The 24,871-nt window shown below is 44.3% G+C and overlaps 1 protein-coding gene across 2 annotated transcripts in view; it reads left to right on the forward strand.

The window, feature by feature from the left end:
- Window positions 1-24,871, forward strand: part of SNCAIP (synuclein alpha interacting protein) — a 363,994-nt gene that overhangs the window by 186,041 nt on the left and 153,082 nt on the right. For both annotated transcript variants that reach the window (XM_069753553.1, XM_069753545.1), the window contains exon 3: window positions 16,450-16,547. In XM_069753553.1, coding sequence (XP_069609654.1) covers window positions 16,491-16,547 — 57 coding nt within the window. In that variant the 5' untranslated portion in view covers window positions 16,450-16,490. The remainder of the gene's footprint in view (window positions 1-16,449; window positions 16,548-24,871) is intronic.

The raw sequence follows: 24,871 nt of genomic DNA on the forward strand, positions 1-24,871 counted from the left end.
AGGACTCTGTGGCTCAATCTTCAGGAGGTGAGGTCCATAGTGGGTCACCAATGGTGGACATTGGCTCATTTGCTGTCCTGGGGAGTCTGCATAACGGTTCATTATCACTTGAGGAAGAGGAGGAGTACAAGGAAAAATAAAAAAAAGGTGGCATCCCCTCCCTCACAATCAGTGTCGGAAGAAAGGAAAGTGTATGTCTCATCAGCTCAATACCGTGATTGGGACGAGTGGGACATATTTTCATGTGTGTGTGTAAAATAACCAAATTTTATTGTGATGTGTCTCTGTGTGAGTGTTTGGTGCAGACTGTGTTATTTTGTTATTAGAGTAAAAGAAAGAGGACACACGCACGGATGTGGTACAAAAAGGGGGGAAAAAAAAGGTCTTGGCCAAAAGTGAACATGCACTGATCAGTGATGTGCATCACTGATCAGCAGCTCAGTGGCTGCAGGATGCACGCACGCAGGTGGTGCAAAGAGGTATGAGTGGAAATGGACAGGGGAAAAAAGTCCTGGCCAAAAGCAATCACAGATGCTGATGAATGATTTGTGTCATTGATCAGTTCTCTGCTGCCAAAAAATGAGCCATCAAGTATCTGATCAGCGCCCGGCAGCAGAAGGGGAGGGTGGGGGAGGAGTTAACAAGAGAGGGATAAAAGCAGGAGAGGTCGGCCATGGAAGTCACAGCTGGTTTTAATACCAGCAAGTCAGCGAAAGGGTGAGACTCTGTGATTTTGCAACATCTACTATATAATTGTCTAAGGGTCACTTCCGTCTTTCTGTCTGTCCTTCTGTCTTTCTGTCTGTCACGGAAATCCCAAGTCGCTGATTGGTCACGGCAAAACAGCTACGACCAATCAACGACGGGCACAGTCCGGCAGCAAAATGGCCGCTCCTTACTCCCCGCAGTCAGTGCCCGCTCCATACTCCCCTCCACTCAGCGCTCACACAGGGTTAATGGCAGCGTTAACGGACCGCATTATGCCGCGGTGTAACGCACTCCGTTAACACTGCTATTAACCCTGTGTGACCAACTTTTTACTATTGATGCTGCAGCATCAATAGTAAAAGATCTAATGTTAAAAATAATTTAAAAAAAAATAAATCATTATATACTCACCTTCTGTCGCCTCCGCAGCAGCTTTTCCTGCAGCTCGCAATGCTCCGGTCCCACCGCTTCGCTGATTTGTCGCAGCCAGCCAGCTGCGACATTGCCGCGGGATTTAAATCACGCTTCGCTTATTGGTCGCGCTCAGCCGGAGAGATCAATCAGCAACTTTGCCGTGGGATTTAAATCACGCTTCGCTGATGGCTCGTGCCCAGCCGGCGCGACAAATCAGCGACATTGCCATGGGATTTAAATCCCGCTTCGCTGATTGGTCGCGCCCAGCCCGCACGACCAATCCATGACATTGGCACGGAATTTAAATCACGCTTCGTCGCTGATTGGTCACGCCCAGCCGGTGCAACCAATCAGCGAAATGAGCGCTCACACAAGGTTAATGGCAGCGCTAACGGACCGCGTTATGCCGCGGTGTAACGCACTCCGTTAACGCTGCTATTAACCCTGTGTGACCTACTTTTTACTATTGATGCTGCCTATGCAGCATCAATAGTAAAAAGATCTAATGTTAAAAATAACTATTTTTTATTTCAATTCTTTTTTTTTTTTTTACAGAGATATGGTGCCCACATTGCTATATATTATGTGGGCTGTGTTGTATACTATGTGGGCTGTGCTATATACTATTTGAGCTGTGCTATGTACTGCATGGACTGTGTTATATACTACATCTCTGTGCTATATACTATGTGGGCTGTGTTGTATACTATGTGGGCTGTGCTTTATACTACGTGGCTGTGGTATATATTACGTGGCTGGGCAATATACTACATCGCTGTGCTCTATACTACGTGGCCTGTGTTATATACTACGTCTGTGTTATATACTACATCTCTGTGCTATATACTACGTGGCTGTGCAATATACTACGTGGCTGTGCAATATACTACGTGTCTGGGCAATATACTACGTGTCTGGGCAATATACTACGTGTCTGGGCAATATACTACGTGTCTGGGCAATATACTACGTGTCTGGGCAATATACTACGTGTCTGGGCAATATACTACGTGTCTGGGCAATATACTACGTGTCTGGGCAATATACTACGTGTCTGGGCAATATACTACGTGTCTGGGCAATATACTACGTGTCTGGGCAATATACTACGTGTCTGGGCAATATACTACGTGTCTGGGCAATTTACTATGTGTCTGGGCAATATACTACGTGGCTGGGCAATATACTACGTGGCTGGGCAATATACTACGTGGCTGGGCTACGTGGCTGGGCAACATACTACGTCGCTGGGCAATATACTAAGTGGCTGGGCAATATACTACGTGTCTGCTATTTAATACGTGGGCTGTGCTATATACTATGTGGCTGGGCATTATACTACGTGGGCTGTGTTATATGCTACTTGGCTGTGCTATATTTCTCTGCTGTATCTGTGCATCATGAATCGTGGTGTGTGTTAAAGAGGGGGACCCACTGAGACTCTTTCGCCCGGGGCCCTCAAAAACCTGGAGCCGGCCCCGGCTTTACTGACTGGTCACGCCCGGCCGCGAACAATCAGCAACAGTCGCAGTCCGCCCGTGAATTGGCGCGGAATTTGAACCACGCTTCGCTAATTGTTTGCGCCCGGCTGGCCGAATCCTGTGTATAAATTGCATTATTCTGAAAACTTCATAAATAAACTACATACATATTCTAGAAGGCCCGATGCGTTGTAACAACCCTGTCGGCATCACTGCATGGCCTTCCATTCCCCACCTGCCTGCTACATCTACTCACTCACCCAGTGCCATGCTGTGAGATCTGTCTGCTGCTGGTTCCATGCCATGTGCTTCATGGCGGCCTGCTCTGTGTACACTTCCTGGCCATGTGCATAGGGGGGCGGCGCCAGCCACTCCGGATTCTTATTGAGACTGTGTGCACCTCCCTAAGGTGCTTCTGGCCAATTGCCAAGAGGCCTCCTGTATATAGGGCAGCTCCACCCTGTGGTCTGGGCCTGTGCAATGTGTTTGCTCAGTTAGTGTTTTGCTTCTGAGTTTGCCAGGTCTAGCTCTATGTTACTCCCTCTCTGGAGGCTTTTCTCTGTGCATTTGCCTTGATCTTTGTCTGCCCTCCAGGAGGCAGTATATCCTGGTCCCTGTGTCTTTGTCCCTGTGTCTTTGTCCTTGTGTCTTGTTCCATAGCCTTGTCTGTACTTAGTCTTATCTCGGTCTCCTTGTGTGTGGCTTCCTTCCCTGCTGTGTCTTTCCTTGTGTTCCCAGTCTGCTTACACTCCGCACTCTTGCGGCTCTGCCTGCTCTGCATCTTGGTGGCTTTACCGCTGCTCCGCACTTCTGCGGTTCTGCTCCGTCTTACTCTGCTCCGCTCCCGTTGCTGCAGAAACTTCTTGCTGCAGTTCCTCTCTGCAATCCTTGCGGTTCCACTTTGCTTAGCTTCTTCAGTATCTCTTGCTGCAGCTTCTCTCCACATTCTTTGTGGCTCTGCTCAGCTTTTGTCGCTACGCTACCGCTTGGTGCTTTTCCATTCCTATCTGAAGTCTTTCACTCCTCTCCTGTGTGAACAGGTCCCTACCTGTTCCTCCAAACTATATATCCCTACCTGCTCCTTCATCTCACTCACAATTGGACTGCACTCGGGTGTCATCTGAGTGCAGCCTGATTCTAATATCTCATCAGCTAGTCCTGTGTTTCCTGCCGTCCTAGCCAGTCCTGTCTCTTGCCGTCCTAAGTCAGTCCTGTGTCTCCTGCCGTCCTAGCAAGCCCTGTGTTCTCTGCCGTGTCTCTGCCAGCCCTGTGTTCCAAACTACATATCTGTACCTGCACGTCCAGTGTGAACAGGCCCTTACCTGTTCCTTCATATACCACATCAACCAGTCCTGTGTTCTCTGCCGTGCCTCCCAATCCTGTGTTCCTGCCAGTCCTGCCGTTCCTGCCCTGCCTTCCAGTCCTGTGTTCCTGCTGTCCTAGCCAGTCCTGTTTCCTGCCGTGTCTCTGCCAGCCCTGAGTTCTCTGCCGTGTCTCTGCCAGCCCTGTCTCAGCCGTGCCAGCCTACTCGTCTATGTTCCAGCCGTGCTCTTCTGCCAGTCCTGCCTAATGCCCGCACCAATCCTGGTGTTCCTGTCTCCCAAGTGGGATCAGCAGCCACAGCCAGACACCACCCTGGAGTAGCACCTGGCAGCTGCCTGCTGCACAAGCCTGTCCTCACCATCAGAGGCTCTAGTGAAAACCCAGGCAGCTGTTATAGTCACGCCTCTTCCAGGGTAGTCTGGTTTGTGGCACAGTGGGGCCACAAAACCCCCGAGCTCACGCCCACCAGTCAGGGCGTGAGCGTAACATGCGTTAGAATCGGGCCACCCTCTAGTCGTATTATGCCCACGGTAAAAGCAGAGTGGGCGTTCAATGGGATGATACCTGGTCCATGCAGTCTCGAGCCTGCAGACTACAGCACCCGCTGATCCCCGTGTCTCCACAGTCACATGTTTTGGATTTGCCTATGGGCCATGCATTTTGCAAGGAATCTATGAATCCAAAAATTAAAAAAATCCAAGGTTATCTCTGCCAATCTGAACAAGGTTTATTGTCATTCTGTGTGGCTGTTCCATGCGGAATATAAATCATGCCACAGATTTCTAGTGGAGAATATGTCCATGCTCATACAGAAAGAGCATTTTGTTGCAGTTCTGAGGAGGTGTAAAACCACCGGGCACCACCACGTAGGGTCCCCGAAAAGAACTGTTTTATTTTTCAATATTCTGTATACATTGAAGACGTGTCGTACTTGGGTCCGATTTGTGGACTAAACTAGCACATTTTAAAGAATGGGTCAGTGAAAACAACAGACTGGACACAATTATATCTTTGTCCATTTTTTTTCACACCAATATGTGACTGAAGCCCTTAAAGTGAATTGGCATATTTTACAAGACTGTCATTTTTAGATCCAACATTGTGTGGTGGTGATTAATTTTGTAACATAGTATTATAGGTTTTCCTTTATTTGATACAGAGCTTCACATTGCCTACTTGCCTCCACACCACTAGAAAGTTAAAGTGGTTCTGTCATTAAGTTTCCTGCTTCTAAATTGCCGCCATTGTTTTGTGCCTTCTAGTTAGCTTCCCACCAGTCCATCCCTTACAACCCTGCAGCCCTACATACCTCCAGAAATGATCTTCGACCATTGCTTTCACTATATGCTAGTTAATGACGAGCCTTCCTGTGCGCCTGCTATCAGCCTACTAACCCAGTCCCTCAGCCTTTGACGGATGACAAAAGTGATACTAGCACCATCAATCAAAGCAGTAGGGGCTGGGTTAGCAGTCTTACAGCAGGTTCTCAGATTGGGGTGCTCATGATGCTGGCTAGCATATATTGAGAGGACTGTTCAGCGATCATTTTTGGAGGTTAATAGTTCTGCGGGGGTGAGAGGAATGGATTGTTAAAATGTTAATTAGAGAGAACAAAATGTGGTGCCGGATGATGAAAACCTTATGACAGGTTCCTTTTAAATGCTACAATTCTAGGTATAGACGCTATGGTAATCGGGAATTACAAAAATACATTGGGACCCACTTTTAGACCTGGAGGAGCCAATTTTAAATCCGCATTGATTGTGATGGCAAATGGCTTTCCATTTGAAAGTAATTTACGACATGTATGGGAGCCAGAGGATATAGTGTACTGCAGCATATACAGTGGGGCAAAAAAGTATTTAGTCAGTCAGCAATAGTGCAAGTTCCACCACTTAAAAAGATGAGAGGCGTCTGTAATTTACATCATAAGTAGACCTCAACTATGGGAGACAAACTGAGAAAAAAAAATCCAGAAAATCACATTGTCTGTTTTTTTAACAATTTATTTGCATATTATGGTGGAAAATAAGTATTTGGTCAGATACAAAATTTCATCTCAATACTTTGTAATATATCCTTTGTTGGCAATGACAGAGGTCAAATGTTTTCTGTAAGTCTTCACAAGGTTGCCACACACTGTTGTTGGTATGTTGGCCCATTCCTCCATGCAGATCTCCTCTAGAGCAGTGATGTTTTTGGCTTTTCGCTTGGCAACACGGACTTTCAACTCCCTCCAAAGATTTTCTATAGGGTTGAGATCTGGAGACTGGCTAGGCCACTCCAGGACCTTGAAATGCTTCTTACGAAGCCACTCCTTCGTTGCCCTGGCGATGTGCTTTGGATCATTGTCATGTTGAAAGACCCAGCCACGTTTCATCTTCAATGCCCTTGCTGATGGAAGGAGGTTTGCATTCAAAATCTCACGATACATGGCCCCATTCATTCTTTCATGTACCCGGATCAGTCGTCCTGGCCCCTTGGCAGAGAAACAGCTCCAAAGCATGATGTTTCCACCACCATGCTTTACAGTAGGTATGGTGTTTGATGGATGCAACTCAGTATTCTTTTTCCTCCAAACACGACAAGTTGTGTTTCTACCAAACAGTTCCAGTTTGGTTTCATCAGACCATAGGACATTCTCCCAAAACTCCTCTGGATCATCCAAATGCTCTCTAGCAAACTTCAGACGGGCCCGGACATGTACTGGCTTAAGCAGTGGGACACGTCTGGCACTGCAGGATCTGAGTCCATGGTGGCGTAGTGTGTTACTTATGGTAGGCCTTGTTACATTGGTCCCAGCTCTCTGCAGTTCATTCACTAGGTCCCCCCGCGTGGTTCTGGGATTTTTGCTCACCGTTCTTGTGATCATTCTGACCCCACAGGGTGGGATTTTGCGTGGAGCCCCAGATCGAGGGAGATTATCAGTGGTCTTGTATGTCTTCCATTTTCTAATTATTGCTCCCACTGTTGATTTCTTCACTCCAAGCTGGTTGGCTATTGCAGATTCAGTCTTCCCAGCCTGGTGCAGGGCTACAATTTTGTTTCTGGAGTCCTTTGACAGCTCTTTGGTCTTCACCACAGTGGAGTTTGGAGTCAGACTGTTTGAGGGTGTGCACAGGTGTCTTTTTATACTGATAACAAGTTTAAACAGGTGCCATTACTACAGGTAATGAGTGGAGGAAAGAGGAGACTCTTAAAGAAGAAGTTACAGGTCTGTGAGATCCAGAAATCTTGATTGTTTGTTTCTGACCAAATACTTATTTTCCACCATAATATGCAAATAAATTGTTAAAAAAAACAGACAATGTGATTTTCTAGATTTTTTTTCTCAGTTTGTCTCCCATAGTTGAGGTCTACCTACGATGTAAATTACAGACGCCTCTCATCTTTTTAAGTGGTGGAACTTGCACTATTGCTGACTGACTAAATACTTTTTTGCCCCACTGTATATATTTTTCATATTATTAAGCTTGTATGCTTTGCTACTGACAGTGAGCGACACTTTAAAATGGGTTTTCTGGATGTCCACTTTGTTCTCTTTTCCTCGTTTTTTATGATTTCATCATCCTTGATGACTGTTTCTTCTGTTTCCTGAACAATTTAAATCTTAGTGCTTTCTTAATCTGAAATGGAATTAAAGATCCTCAGTACATTCTTCAGTCAGGGTTATGCTTCTCTATTTCAGCCACAAACAGTTCCTTTTCCTTCCTTATAGAAACCCAACCTCTGAGTTTTGCTTTCTTTCCTCTGCAGCTGGCGGTCAACTCAGCTTCACCTGGATGAGTCATTGGCAAACGCAATATTAATGCAAAGTCTCTGAACTCATGAAATAATGTAGTCTCTCATAGTCCTGTGTACTTTGTGTGCTCCTGGGTTTCAGTAATGGAAATACTTTATGCCAGAAGAAGGCAATATGTCTTTCTCTGGCTGTCTAGCTGTAGCATTTAATGCCATGTTCAGATTTGCATTTTCTAACAGGATCAACCATTGACTTGTCTTGTTTCCAATATATAATAGACACAATAGACTTCTGCAACCTAAAACCCCTAGCTGTTGTGAAACTACTTGTTCCAGTATGACCGAATCCACATAGGCCTAATAATAATAATAATAATCTTTATTTTTATATAGCGCTAACATATTCCGCAGCGCTTTACAGTTTGCACACAATATCATCACTGTCCCCGTTGGGGCTCACAATCTAAATTCCCTACCAGTATGTCTTTGGAATGTGGGAGGAAACCGGAGTACCCGGAGGAAACCCACGCCAACACGGAGAGAACATACAAACTCTTTGCAGTTGTTGTCCTTGGTGGGGTTTGAACCCAGGACTCCAGTGCTGCAGTGCTAACCACTGCGCCACCTAGTAGTTTAATAACCGAACATGAGTCAGAACCATCGGAGATTTTCTTTATTAGCACACTCCTTCACCATTACCAATGAAAAGCTTTCCAACCTTCTCTCCCAATTACATCTTATTATCTCTCCCACTCCCGACTCCAAGACTTCTCCCGTGCTGCTTTTAAGTGCTTTTAATTGTATTGTGTGTTGTTTTTCTTCACATGTGTATATATATTGCCTGAGGTTTGCTAATAAAATTCAACTTTGATATTCTCATATGTCGAGGTGTTCCTATATATGTGGGCATGATCTTTGTTTTGCTTTTTCTCTTGTATCTCCCCCACCTCATTGAAGATTGTAGGCTCTCACGAGCAGGGTCGTCTTATTTTGCTTTAATTATTGTATTGTTAACGTTGTTACCTATGACTGTTGTGTTTGAAACTGTTAAACTGTAAAGCACTGCGGAATATGTTGGCGCTATATAAATATAGATTATTATTATCATTATCTGCACATGACAGTGATCCATTCTACATCTTCTCAATCCTATGGTGGAGAGTAGTGATGAGCGAGCATGCTCGTTACTCGGGTTTTCCGAGCATGCTTGGGTGGTCTCCGAGTATTTGGGGCGTGCTCGTAGATTTAGTTTATGTACACGCAGCTGCATGATTTGCGGCTGCTAGAAAGCCTGAATACATGTGGGGATTCCCTAACAAACAGACAATCCCCACATGTATTCAGGCTGTCTAGCAGCCACAAATCATGCAGCTGCGGTGACACAAACTAAATCTCCAAGCACGCCCAAAATACTCAGAGACCACCCGAGCATGCTCAGGAAACCCGAATAACGAGCATTCTCGCTCCTCATTAGTGGCGAGCATTAACCCATTTTTTCACTATCATTTCTTACCACAAACAGTAGCACCTTCTTCCTTTAAGTATGATATCGCCACACCATCTTTAAAAATCCTTCCTTCAACTAACCCTTTTTTTGGCAGTTAGTCCTTATTTGCCTTTAAAAAAAAAAAAAAAAAAAAGAAAAGTCTACCTTGAACCAACCTCCCCAATTACATTCTTCTATCTCTTCAATGGGCTGCAATTTGGCTTGAGATTCCAAAACATTAAGTCACTAAGTATCTGCTATGTGCCAAAGCCTCACTCACAACATTACTGTGTGCTCCTCCTAGACCTGTCCTCTTCCTTGAGCACAGTGTTACGGTACATACAGTACTTGGCCCTGTTGGTGTCTCTCAGAGATCTATCCTGATGCTCCTACTGTTTTCCTGCTATACCTTTATCCTAAGGCATCTTAGAGGGTCTTGTGGTTTTTCGGAACTTCTTTATGCTAATGACACTTAAATTTACCTCTTTTGTCCAGAATTCCATCTGCCAAATATGTCTTTACAAACTCAACTCTCTCCCTCTATCCTTCATTTCCACCACTTTCTGAAACTCCCCACAGAAGACACTGAAGTTATCATTTTTCTTACCATCTTCTCAACCTCCTTCCACCAAAACATGTTAATGGCTCTTCGATTTCCCCACACTCAGGCCGGCGTCACACTTGCGAGTTTTACGGACGTAAGAGCGCAGAAACTACGTCCGTAAAACTCGCAAAAAATACGGCACAATTATTCTCTATGCCCCTGCTCCTATCTGCCGTATTAAACTGATTAGTAATGTTAGTAGTGTGTCTATGCAAAATTTGGCCGTTCTAGCTAGTAAAATAAGGGGTTAAATGGCGGAAAAAATTGGCGTGGGCTCCCGCACAATTTTCTCCGCCAGAGTAGTAAAGCCAGTGACTGAGGGCAGATATTAATAGCCTGGAGAGGGTCCATGGTTATTGCCCCCCCCCCCCCCCCCCCTGGCTAAAAACATCTGCCCCCAGCCACCCCAGAAAAGGCACATCTGGAAGATAATCAAGGAGACTTTTAAATCAATGACAATGACAGAAATTCTGTTGAGTAAGACAAATTTTGTAATTCTTGTAATATCTTCCCTGTTCTCCCATGTAATACCACATATTATGTTGTAACGGTCCCAAATACCTGTTCTTACTCTAGGCTATACACACAAAGAATTGCTGAAGGAGATAGGCCACAGAAATATATGTGGCGCTGTTTCTTTTCCATAAACAAAATTACAGTAAAGTAATTGTCTAAAAAGAAAATGGTTGTTAATAAAAATAATTTCTATTAAATCAATAATGCATAATGTTTAAAGTTTAGAAAATGTGCTTAAAATTGACAGGGTATATTTTAGGTAAGTTAAAATAAATTGTCATTGGAGATGGAAAACAGGGTTTTAAGTATTTACATGAAATTAAACAGGGGGGCATTGTGAAATAAAGATATTCTCACCCAGGGGTGCATTGTGAAATAAAGATATTCTCACCCAGGGGTGCATTGTGAAATAAAGATATACTCACCCTTGAATTTCCCCACCATTTAGGCCATGTTCACACAGTGCGTTTTTTTCTGCGGAACCGCAGCGTTTTTGCCGCTGCGGTTCCGCAGCTGTTTTCCATGCAGGGTACAGTACAATGTACCCTATAGAAAACAGGAACCACTGTGCACATGATGCGGGAATCGGGAAAAAAAGCCGCGCTGAATAGCCGCGGTAAAAAAGAAGTACCATGTCACTTCTTTTTTCGGAGCCGCAGCGGTTCTGCACCCATAGACCTCCATTGTGAGGTCAAACCCGCAGTAAAACCCGCAGATCAAAAATATATCTGCGGGTTTTATTGCGGTTTGTGGTGCCGAACCGCTGCAGCAGGAAGTGCGGGGAAGCGGGCGGAAGTGCGTGGGCGGAGTGTGGCTGCCCCGATCCCACCCCCCCATGCTCCGATGCCCCCCACCGTGCTCCGATGCCCCCCCCCCCGTGCTCCGATGCCCCCCCCGTGCCCTAATCTCCCCCCCTTATACTTACCCGGCCTCCCGTTGTCCGTCCGGCCGTCTTCTCCCTGGGCGACGCCATCTTGCAAAATGGCGGGCGCATGCGCAGTGCACCCGCCGAATCTGCCGGCCGGCAGATTCGTTCCAAAGTGCATTTTGATCACTGAGATAGGTTATATCTCAGTGATCAAAATAAAAAAAATAGTAAATGACACCCCCCCCCCCCCTTTGTCACCCCCATAGGTAGGGACAATAAAAAAATTAAGAATTTTTTTTTTTCCACTAAGGTTGGGTTAGGGTTAGGGGTAGGGGTAGGGTTAGGGGTAGGGTTAGGGTATTTTCAGCCATTTTAACCCTAAAAAACTTCCTAGAAAACACACAGACTCTGCAAAGAAAACTGCATAAAAAAACGCATCAAAAAAACGCATCAAAAAAAGCACCAAAAAAGCACCAAAAAAAGGACCTGCGTTTTCTGCAAAGAGCTGCGGTTTCAGTCCTGAAAAAAAAAGGATGGAAATCAGGAATGTGTGAACATACCCTTAAACTCCAGTCATGTCTTCCAGCCAGCCTTTATCTGTCCTGGAGATATGCTGACTATCCACACATGACTGCTGCAGCCAATCACTTGCCTCATCGGTCACATGCTAACTGTGCTGCCATCATCAGTGAGGTTATGGCTTCTGAGTACTGTGTTAATAGTCAGCCCATCATCACTGTAGTTCAGCTAACAAAGATCTGGGTGTTTCTGCCACTGTGGTCCTTCAGTATTGTTTACTGTATATGCACTGTCTATAACATTACCACTTATACTCCTCGTCAGAAGCCTATCACTCAACCAAATCAGATCTCCTGCTTTGCACTGATGAGGAGCAACTGCCCAAAACACGTGTCTGCAAACAGAGTGTCTACTTTGGCTTCTTAACCTAAGCCATGTGTCAAGACATGTTAAAAGTTTGATATTGACTTCTAGGATTGCTTCATCCAGGAGGGGGCACTCTAGTTTCCGTCGTCTTCCTCTCTGCAGGGGCTATTTGCCTATATTCAGTTTAAAATGATGCACATTTCTATTGTGAGATAGCGCCTTCAGTAATAAATGATTATTGTCCAATACCATTATAGCATCACTGTGTCTTGACCTTGTAGGGGACTCCTATGACCCTCATAGACAAAGTGCTCAGGTGTGAATGCCACCTCTGCACTGCCATTGTTACTCCCTTGTACGTTTTTCTTGGTTTTCTCAGTAGGATTCATTAGATCATCTCTATGTGGACAAACCATCTGTCACACATCAGATGCTGACTGCTGGCTCCTGAAGCTATGTAGTATTTCATAATCCTCACCTTTCTGCTGGAAATACTGAAGCTGCACATATTTCATAGCTGTCACAATACAAGACCATGAACACTGGCATTTGTGTCTGTGAAGGATGTGTGCCCAGTGGTTTATTACCATTGTCCGAGAACGGAAGCAATACCCTGTGCTGTTAACGTACTTCCACTCTGGACCTAATCTGATATATCCATTATAGTCATCCTCGGAGAATAGTTCATGGCTGCAGCGGAGCCGAGAATGCAAAATGATCTTTTTGTCGAATGGGTACATGTGTAGCATTGAGTAAATGAACTGTTGTAATGAATTGCCTCTGACATATTGACGAGCTTGATATGAGCTATGGCTTCCTTGTGATTTGGCTCATTAGTCGTTTTGTTTTGACAAGATGTTTTTAGCTTGGAGCACATGGATGTACAGAATAGCTGACTATTTCATGGCTTTTGCTAAATATGCTTTAATTTACGTATGTTTGTTAGGTGCAGAAGCCAAGAAATGTTAGCTGTCAAAATATTATTCCTTTTTTGCAATTTAATTTATATGCGTAAGTAGCCTGAAAAACAGGTTTGGAAAAGACAATAAGTAGGGCCTTGGGCATAGCATAATAGGCAGATGAGGAAGACCTTATAGACAGACAGAACAGAACATTGATGCTGAGATTTCTACTGATTAATGACTAATGCAACCCTCAGGTTTTATCTATCAGATATATAATCAAACTAGCTGTGAAATGTAGAATATATGTACCTGCTGACATCCTTTTCACTTCTTTTTTGCCATTGAAAACCTGATACTTGGACTCTGTATGAGATGTGCTGGCTAATCTCAGAGCGGGGTGAGTATCTCAGATTACAGGTGCACCACATGCTTAGTAAGAGGAATCCTAGAATCCTAGAATGGTAGAGTTGGAAGGGACCTCCAGGGTCATCTTGTCCAGCCCCTGCTCAATGCAGGATTCACTAAACCATCTCAGATAGATGTCTGTCCAGCCTCTGTTTGAAGACTTCCATGGAAGGAGAACTCACCACCTCTTGTAGCAGCCTATTCCACTCATTGATCACCCTAACTGTCAAAAAGTTTTTTCTAATATCTAATCTGTATTTCATCCATTCAGTTTCATCTTATTGCTTCTAGTCTTTCCTTGTGCAAATGAGATGATCCTTCTACAATGTGACAGCCCTTGAGATATTTGTAGACCGCTATGAAGTCTCCTTATAGCCTTCTTTTTGCAAACAAAACGTAACCAGATCCTTTCACGGTTCCTCGTGAGACATAGTTTGCAGTCCGCTCACCATCCTGGTAGCTCTTGTCTGAACTTGCACCAGCTTTTCGATATGTTTTTTTTTTTAAATGTGGTGCCCAGAACTGCACACAGTATTCCAGATGAGGTCTGACCAAGGAGTAGAGGGGGATAATTTCTTCATGTGATCTAGACTCTATGCTTCTCTTAATACATCCTAGAACTATGTTTGCCTTTTGTGCTGCTTTACACGAGTGTTATGTCCATCTTAGGTTGCGTTCCCATGGTTACTAAACGCTGCGGGTTGGATGCTGCGTACATCTGCAGCGTCCAAGCCACAGCATCCAGATGTTACAGCATAGTGGATGGGATTTCATGAAATCCCATCCCCACTATGCATGCACCTATGCCTCCGGATTCCCGGACGGACATGCTGCGCGGCTTTCCAGACCGCAGCATGTCTATTTATCCGTCTCTGCAAGATAAATGTCACCCATACATTATATTGGATGCGATGATTCCGCACGGTTCAATGAACGCATGCAGAATCACCTGCGTTCAAAAGCCGGCAGTGCTTTGGACAGAGCGGATATGTGCTGCATCCAAAGCGCTACCGATTCCTGTCCATGGGGACGTAACCGAAGGAGAAAGAAGAGGAGTCTGGAAATTAATAGCTCAGTGGTAAAATATTTGAAAAGTAGGACAACAGGTCAAATTTACATGTAATGATAAATGGTCACTGTACTTTTAGACAACTTGGTCTCATGATAGATAATGTAATAGACAATCTGCAAATCATCCCTTTTAAGAATTATAAAGTAAGTGTAATATGTCTTTAGCAGCAATATAATGACACAGACAGATGAGGAGGATTTCAGTTTAAAGTAACAGATTGGAAAATGGCAGATACAGTACATAAAGGAATGACAGGGAAAGGAAGTACCTGCACATATAATGCTTCTAGAATGCTGCTAAGACGTAACTGCCAGCTCAAAAAAGGGTAGGTGACAAGTTAAAAAAAGGAAGTTGTGTAAAACAAAAATTGCAACTTTTACCGTTTTCATGCTAATTTGAATAATCTCCGCCGAAATTAGTCAAAAGTGACTGGAGTAGCTTTTTAGGCACGGCGCACGGAAGTGCAAACCAATGAGAAGAGGTGCCAAATTCATTAAGTAGCGTGCATCCCGTAACGACTTTGGTGCCTTCTACTCCAGCAAGACTGGTGGAGCGCAAGCATGCACTTTGCCAGTCTTGAAGAATTGTACCCAGTGTGTGTTTGAAGGGGATGTCTGAATAGTTTTTTGGGTGTTTAGATGGAAGCTTCTAAACAGGCGGCAAAGCACAATATGAACTCAGCCTAAGATTACGATCACCTTAATGCTTGTCCTCTGCACCCGCTCTGCACCCCTGTTCATTAACTTCTTCACAACCTTAGACATATCCATATGTCGAGGTTGGGAAGGTCCCGATTACATGTAAGGTATTGGTGTACTCCAAAGAAATTGGTCCCAGGAAAAAGGGGGCGGAGTTCCGGCCGCGCATGCGTGGTGGGAATTGCAGGACCCGACGTACGAAAAAACGTTCCCTTGAAAGTCCGACGGTCCCCCAAATACTGACGCTTCCAGTGCACGACGTATGGAACGTGTGTCCATACGTCGCGATGCGTTGGTAATACAATTCTATGTGCAAAAAACGCATCCTGCGGGCAACTTTGCAGGATGCGTTTTTTTGCACAGAACGACGCATTGCGACGGCCCCTAAACGACGGAAGTGTGAAAGTAGCCTAAAACAAAGTACATGTGGCAATATGATGGTAGCTTTGCTAATAGGGTTGTATATGGCAGTAAGTGCCTATGGTTCTGTTAGAAAAATATTTCGAATTGAGAGTCCTCAGTGGCTGATACCTTTTATCAACCACAATTCTAAATATTTTTCTATCTATTGGCTAACACGGTACAAAGATATATCTTTCCTGTATCAATATGGTTCTGTTATACAAACCTATATGGACACTGATTTATTTTACTTGCTTATATAGCACCATTAATTCCACAGGTCTCTACATAAATCAGTATCGCTGTCCCCATTGGCGCTCACAACCTAAATTCCCTATCAGTATGTCTTTGGAGTATGGGAGGAAACCAGAATACCCTGAGGAAACCCACACAAGGAAGGGAGAACATACAAACTCCTTGCAGATGCTGCGCTTTGTACTACCGCAGTCAGTACATACGGCAATGCCCAGAATGAAATAAGGCCTTAATGGGATCTATAAGCTGCAGTTACACCGCTGTGGGGTTTATTTCCAGGAAGCCCAAATAAATCCATTATGCAGCATTACTTTGAAGACGTTCCAAATCAGCATAATGCAAAGATTCTGGACATAAATCGCACTACATGGTCAGTTCTCTGGGTGTCAGAAATGTCTCGAGGACTTGGAGTGAAACTTGATGAGGTTGTTAAAATACTTAGCAATGTAATAGCTTTCTAACAAGTCTTTCATCCAGCCTAACAACATTGCTGTGTTCTGCTCAATTAAGTTGTGCTCTAATTTGTTTTTAACAGCCCAAAGAAAAACTATTTGGCTCCGACACAAGCATTGATCCTTTTTCTCTGTTTGATGACACTATTAACACTCAGCAAGGGGCATATTCCTGCCTCTCTTAGGCAGTTTAGGCATGGCTTCCTCTCATGCGTTTCATTTTTCTCATAACAGGACCAAGTAACTCTTCATCTAAAAATGATCATTGACATATAATGGAAGCTCCGGAGTACCTCGATTTGGATGAGATCGATTTCAGCGATGATATATCTGTAAGTAGATCTGGTTATATATTCATCCTGTGTGTTATATGGTTACATAGTTTGTGTAATGGAAAAAATACATAAATGTATTAAATCCAAATGTTCATACATTCCAGATGTTGTCACTTTTCACTTCTTTAGATCGTGAGCTCTGATAAGGATCTCTTGGTTCGTATTTGTTACAGCATTGGCTGTTCTTTGCTACTGTAGATGTCATTCCTTATTTTAGTAGTTTTGATTTTTTTGCAATATTTTTCACTCCTCACACAAATGCATGCATATATCGGTTACTTACTGTCATTGCTGGCCTTAAGCTGATTGGTACTGTCATTGCTGGCCTTAGGCTGATTGGTGCCCTGTGCAGAATTGATCCTTGTCCATGCTTGATCAGGGTGCTATCCTTCATAGCCTAAGAAAATAGCATTAGGTGTATTTTTATTTTATAAAAAAAACATCAGAAAAGGAAAAAGTCAAACACAAAAATGCCTATTTGCCATGTATTGTCACTCTAGGTTCCCCCGTCTATTTATTCATAGAGACACCTAATAACCACATTGGCGCCCCTGTACACAAAGAAATACACTCATAAGCATACTGTTACACATACATATATATACACACACACACGTATGAACGCTGACACCTTGCAGTATAATATGCCCTCCTCCCCGCAGAGTATGATCACGTATAACCATTGCAGTAAATCATAACGTGTCCTCGGGGGGTGTACACATATACATACCTTCCAGTAATATGGCCCCACACTGCAAGTACAAGTACATACTGCTCTTCCCTAATAATAATTACTTCCCTTTGTGGTATCTACTATATAATTGTCTAAGGGTCACTTCCGTCTGTCTGTCTGTCCTTCTGTCAGTTATTCATTCGCTGATTGATCTCGGCAGCTGCCTGTCATGGCTGCCGCGACCAATCAGCGACGGGCACAGCCCGATTAGTCCCTCCCCTACTCCTCTGCACTCACTGCCCGGCGCCCGTTCCATAATCCCGTCCACTCACCGCTCACACAGGGTTAATGGCAGCGGTAACGGACCGCGGTGTAACGCACTCCGTTACAGCTGCTATTAACCCTGTGTGTCCCCAACTATTTACTATTGATGCTGCCTATGCAGCATAAATAGTAAAAATATGTCATGTTAAACATAATAAAAAAAACAAAAAACCTGCTATACTCACCATCCGCCGCCTTTCCCGCTCCTCGGGACGCTCCCGGGATCGCTCCATTGCAAGTGGCAGCTTCCGGCCCCAGGGCTAGTGTGCGACAAGGACCTGCCGTGACGTCACTGTCATGTGACCGTGACGTCATCACAGGTCCTGCTCATACCAGCCCTGGGACCGGAAGCTGACGCTTGCAATGGAGCGGTCCCGGGAGCGTCCCGAGGAGCGGGAAAGGCGGCGGATGGTGAGTATAGCAGGACTTCAACGGGCCTTCGGAAGGTGAGTATATGTTTTTTATTTCTTTAAGTATCTATACTACGGGGCTCTGTGCTGTATACTCCGTCGCTCTGCAATGTACTATGTGGCTAGGCAATATACTACGTGCCTGGGCAATATACTATGTGGCTGTGCAATATACTACATCGCTGGGCAATATACTACGTGGACATGCATATTCTAGAATACCCGATGCGTTAGGATCGGGCCACCATCTAGTAATAAATAATTCCCCCAGGATCAGATTGCCGCTGCCATTACATATACTTTCATTTCAGCCACATAATGGCAGTGCACAGTGGCACATAGGGACACATTGCTGAGCGTCAGCACTTAATCTTGTATACTAGATCCTGGTTCTGTTAGTCCTGCTACCTGCTCAGACTCAGACATGCAGCCTGGCTGTATCACTCACAGGCAGTGTCAGACCCGGTTGCCTGCAGACCATCAGTAGAAGTGATTTTGGAGGGCCATTACATGAGTCTTGTTGGCATGCCAGAGAGCACAAGCGCTGATGTGTGACCACATACGCCGCACATACCATACGTTATCCATGCATCCATACCGTAGTGTTGGGTCCAAACTGCAAACATTGCTGTGTAATTGTTGTTGTGCATCCAAGTACAGTCCGGTGTGTGTCATACGCCCCCATAGAATTGTATGGGTGAGAAGCGATCCGATTCTCGGATGCAGTAATTGTTTTTGCGTCCTGAATCGGCATGAAAAAATAATGGCAGATCTGCACTACCCCATAAAATAACATTAAGCTGAGCACTATCCGATAAATTATCACAGCACTCAGCTAGTGTGAGTGAACGCATATTCCTAGTATAGGATTTGCTAATATCACTGTATCCAGAGAATAGTAAATCACCTGTTGATAAGAGGCACCTTGCCTCAAGATGCGCCCTTTACAGTGTGAGTGAAGCAGTATAGCGTGAAAAACTGTAGCGTCAGAGCCGCCGCAAGAACCTTTGCATAGCCGCTGCAGGAATAGGACTGCCGGTGGTATCCTGTAGTGGCATTGCCTAGGAAATCTCGGCGGCTGCACCCGTGTCTAACCGACGCTGTGTGCGCATACCCTAATGGTGCGATCTCCATGTTCTACTTCACTTTCACAGTCATTTTTTACCCCCAGACCACCTTATATATGACATAGTATCTGCCATCACCCTCACAGGGTAGAACATTTCATAGTTTGACCACTTTATCAGCATATCCATAAACTGCATTGAACAGTCATAGGGAACACCAGGGGTGGACATTGACACCTTAGAGCCCCTGCGCAAGAAAAGTGTTTGGGCTCCCCTCCTTTTATGGCAGCTAAGCTAAGATATATATATATATATATATATATATATATATATATATATATATATATATATATATATATATATATATATATTATACTGTGTATATATATATATATATATATATATATATATATATATATATATATATATATATAAAATCTTAGCTTAGCTGCCATAAAAGGCCATAATACATAGTCTCCTTTCTTTATGTATATTACTGTCCTTTATGACAATATGCCCTCTCTTATTGTGTACAGCACCGTTCCTTACATTTTGGATTCTCTGGTTATTTTTGTTATTTATAAGTACCCTTTATTACATACTGTGCTGTGTTTTAGATATAAACTGAAATGATGGCTGATGGAGCATGAGAAATCTTTTTTTATGATGAATGCAGCTGATGGACTGGGCTTCTAGTCAGATGCTGCTCCATCAGCAGTCATTTTATATCTAACAAGAAAGGATTCTATGTAATAACGACAAGGTGCTGTGAATAACAGAAATAACAAGAATACCTACGTGATGTAAGTGACCGTGCTCTACTTGACTAGAGATGATATATAATAATGGGATAGCGCTGTACTGTACATAACAGAGGATAGCATGTAATTAGGTACCACCCCATACATAACTAGAGAGGTTGGTACGTTATAAGGGATGCCCCTTCCAGTAATATTGTCCCCCATACTAAGCCCATTCTTGGTATCAGGTCTCCCATCCTGGCCTCCTTCCTAATATAATGTGCCCCATCCTGGTCCCTTTCCTATGATATAGTCCCCCTTTCTGGTCCTCTTCCTAGTGTAATGAACCCCATCCTGGTTCCCTTTCCTGATTTAATATGCACCAGCCTGGTAAAATGTTCTCCATCCTCGTCCTCTTCCTGATATAATATGCACATTACTGGTTCCCCAGCCTGGTATAATGTTCTGCTTTCACGTCTTCTTCCTGGTATAATATGCACCTTACTGGTTCCCTAGCCTGGTATAATGTTCCCCATCCTCTTCCTGGTATGATATGCACTATCCTGATTCCCCATTGTGGTCCCCTTCCTTTGATAATGTGCCCTATCCTGGTATAATGTGCCCCATCCTGTTATAATGTGCCCCATCCTGGTATAATGTGCCCTATCCTGTTATAATGTGCCCCATCATGGTATAATGTGCCCCATCCTGTTATAATGTGCCCCATCCTGGTATAATGTGCCCCATCCTGTTATAATGTGCCCCATCCTGGTATAATGTGCCCCATCCTGTTATAATGTGCCCCATCCTGTTATAATGTGCCTCATCCTGTTATAATGTGTCCCATCCTGGTATAATGTGCCCCATCCTGGTATAATGTGCCCTATCCTGTTATAATGTGCCCCATCCTGGTATAATGTGCCCTATCCTGTTATAATGTGCCCCATCATGGTATAATGTGCCCCATCCTGGTATAATGTGCCCCATCCTGTTATAATGTGCCCCATCCTGTTATAATGTGCCCCATCCTGGTATAATGTGCCCTATCCTGTTATAATGTGCCCCATCATGGTATAATGTGCCCCATCCTGGTATAATGTGCCCCATCCTGGTATAATGTGCCCCATCCTGTTATAATGTGCCCCATCCTGGTATAATGTGCCCCATCCTGTTATAATGTGCCTCATCCTGTTATAATGTGTCCCATCCTGGTATAATGTGCCCCATCCTGGTATAATGTGCCCCATCCTGTTATAATGTGACCCATCCTGTTATAATGTGACCCATCCTGTTACAATTTGCCCCATCCTGTTATAATTTGCCCCATCCTGTTTTAATGTGCCCCATCCTGGAATAATGGGCCCTGTTATCTCCAATGCATTCAAAAAGAAAAACAATACTACTTGCCCTCCCCCATGCTCCCACGATGCGTGGGCTCATCTTCTTCAGCCCGTGCAGGAGATGGCAGCTGACTCTGGTGTCCTCCTCACCGTTGCGCATCACGTCACTGCCATGCGCCCCCAAGCACAGTCTCGCCGATGTCATCTGCTGACCTGTTCGTCCAGTGATGCATATGCAGCTGAAATAGTCGCTGGTGTCAGATGGTCTCCTCCACCTCCGGGCTCTGGAGCAGCTGCACTGGCTGCAATGGTGATATGTCCACCCCAGAGGAACACTCTGCCAACATAGCATGCAGAGCAAAGAGGTGCAGACGAAAATGATAAGGTAGTTAAATATTCAGGAAACCCCTAATCAATGAATGCAATGTAGGCCAGAATGGCGGGGTCACAAAATCCACCCAGAAAATTCACATCTAATCTGCCCAGTGTGCATGTAATCTATTGCGTATAAACCTATGTTAATTTCTTCAGTACAATTAAAAAAATGCATCTTTGGGAATAGTTAAACAATTAAAAAAATGTTATTATTATGTATGTGCAGTTCCTATGCAGGCCTATGTGTCGTTATCATTGCGGGCCTTCTACAAACCCTGCACAGTCCGATCCTTCAGCCATTCATCCTCCTTACTAACCCCCCAAATGTGTGTTAGCTATTATCAGTGGACCCAAAATTCACTCATTCAAGGGAATCCAAATTTTGGGGAAAATGCAAGTCATGTGAATCCAACAAAATGGCAGCCAGCTGGTCACCATTTTGCTTGGACTCATATTGTCTGGAAGGGATTAAAAATACACCAAAAATCTGTACACCCCTGCCCCCATACCTGTGCCTGTCACCACATTTCCCTGCCTGTCCCCCAGGCCACCCACTCCTCTATACTGTCTTCCAAAAAAGACAGTGAGGGAACGTTGAGGACCTGTGTCAGCAGGGACAAGTGAGGGGTTAGATGACTATGATGATTTGTTTTTTTAACCCCTTCATGACTTGTCTGTTTATTATTCTTTGGGCTCATTTGATTCACAGTGAGTAAATTAGTAAATGTGAATTTAATTTTCTGATTAATGTTGATAATTATTTGCAATTTTTTTCCACTTGTGGAAGAACAGAAAAATTATCAGCTATAGTTATGGTGCTGATATGAAGTGTTTAAGGCATATAAAATTAGTAATGTTTCTTTTAAGATGACAGTGAAAGTTAGTCTCATTTTGAATTAAAATAGTTCTTCAGAATTATAACAAAAAATGGCTGCCTTCTACCGGAAACAGTGCCACTCCTCTCTACAGGTTGTGTTTGGTCTTGCAGCTCACCTCCATTGAAGGGAGTGATGCCGAGCTGCAATACCACACACAACCTGTAGGCAAGGGTGGTGCTGTTTTAGGAAAAAGGCAGTCATAATTTTATAATCCCGGACAACCCCTTTAAGTTATTATGTTGCTCTTGGCTGTGTTGATCTTGCAGATGTTTTCTCATTTCGGAGGGCATTGTGTATTTTTATTGGTTATACAGAACCACATTAATATATTGTTTTATAGTCTTGTTTAAAATTGTTCCAAGAGGAAATAAATGAGCGCACGCAGTATTTCTAATGAGCACTACTGATCAGAAAATGTGCTGGTGGGAACACAGAGGTTATAGGAGAAGGGTTTTTTAGTGCTGTATTGACCTTAACACTAAATGTTTCCCACAAAAATGTAGGCAGGAAAGCTATTTTCTGAGCTCAGAATGGTTTCCTTTTTCCTTCAATTGACACATCACTTTCTACAACTTCCTCTCTACATACATTGTGGCTATTGTTCCCAGGTAGAAGACTGTCGTAGCACATACAAGTATCAAACCACTGCTCTGTAACTCAACATCATTCTGGATGGGAGAGTCGCTTTGTAACATAAAGTAATTGCTGCTATAACATTCTCACATGATCCCTGCCATTATAAAAACACACTTGGACCTGTAAACTATCAGGTTGTCTAAAAGCAAGGGGAATTCTTCAGCCATCTGTTGTTTTACATGCACAAAAAAGATTAACACTCAAAAAAAATATTCTTCAATGCTATGAGAGAGGCAAATCTGGGGTTATAGGGAATCCCTCTTCCAATAGAGCTCATTATTTTACCAAATAATGCGTATGATGAATGAGGCTTTTAGATCACATGTAGACTGTGTTCTTCACAACTGTGTTCCAATGGACTTCACAACTGTGTTCCAATGGACTTCACAACTGTGCTCCCATGGACTTCACAACTGTGCTCCCATGGAGTTCACAACTGTGCTCCCATGGAGTTCACAACTGTGTTCCAATGGAGTTCACAACTGTGTTCCAATGGAGTTCACAACTGTGCTCCCATGGACTTCACAACTGTGTTCCAATGGACTTCACAACTGAGCTCCCATGGACTTCACAACTGTGCTCCCATGGACTTCACAACCGTGTTCCAATTGACTTCACAACCGTGCTCCCATGGACTTCACAACTGTGCTCCCATGGACTTCACAACCGTGTTCAATTGACTTCACAACCGTGCTCCCATGGACTTCACAACTGTGCTCCCATGGACTTCACAACTGTGCTCCCATGGACTTCACAACTGTGCTCCCATGGACTTCACAAGTGTGTTCCAATGCACTTCACAACTGTGCTCCCATGGAGTTCACAACTGTGCTCCCATGGACGTTCACAACTGTGTTCCAATGGACTTCACAAGTGTGTTCCAATGCACTTCACAACTGTGCTCCCATGGAGTTCACAACTGTGCTCCCATGGAGTTCACAACTGTGTTCCAATGGAGTTCACAACTGTGTTCCAATGGACTTCACAACTGTGCTCCCATGGACTTCACAACTGTGTTCCAATGGACTTCACAACTGAGCTCCCATGGACTTCACAACTGTGCTCCCATGGACTTCACAACCGTGTTCCAATTGACTTCACAACCGTGCTCCCATGGACTTCACAACTGTGCTCCCATGGACTTCACAACCGTGTTCCAATTGACTTCACAACCGTGCTCCCATGGACTTCACAACTGTGCTCCCATGGACTTCACAACTGTGCTCCCATGGAGTTCACAACTGTGTTCCAATGGACTTCACAACTGTGTTCCCATGGACTTCACAACTGTGCTCCCATGGAGTTCACAACTGTGCTCCCATGGACTTCACAACTGTGCTCCCATGGACTTCACAACTGTGCTCCCATGGAGTTCACAACTGTGTTCCAATGGACTTCACAACTGAGCTCCCATGGACTTCACAACTGTGCTCCCATGGACTTCACAACCGTGTTCCAATTGACTTCACAACCGTGCTCCCATGGACTTCACAACTGTGCTCCCATGGACTTCACAACTGTGCTCCCATGGAGTTCACAACTGTGTTCCAATGGACTTCACAACTGTGCTCCCATGGACTTCACAACTGTGCTCCCATGGACTTCACAACTGTGTTCCAATGGACTTCACAACTGAGCTCCCATGGACTTCACAACTGTGCTCCCATGGACTTCACAACCGTGTTCCAATTGACTTCACAACCGTGCTCCCATGGACTTCACAACTGTGCTCCCATGGACTTCACAACTGTGCTCCCATGGACTTCACAACTGTGCTCCCATGGACTTCACAACTGTGCTCCCATGGACTTCACAACTGTGCTCCCATGGACTTCACAACTGTGTTCCAATGGACTTCACAACTGTGCTCCCATGGAC

Source organism: Ranitomeya imitator, chromosome 1 (genome assembly GCF_032444005.1).
Source record: "Ranitomeya imitator isolate aRanImi1 chromosome 1, aRanImi1.pri, whole genome shotgun sequence".
NCBI lineage: Eukaryota > Metazoa > Chordata > Amphibia > Anura > Dendrobatidae > Ranitomeya > Ranitomeya imitator.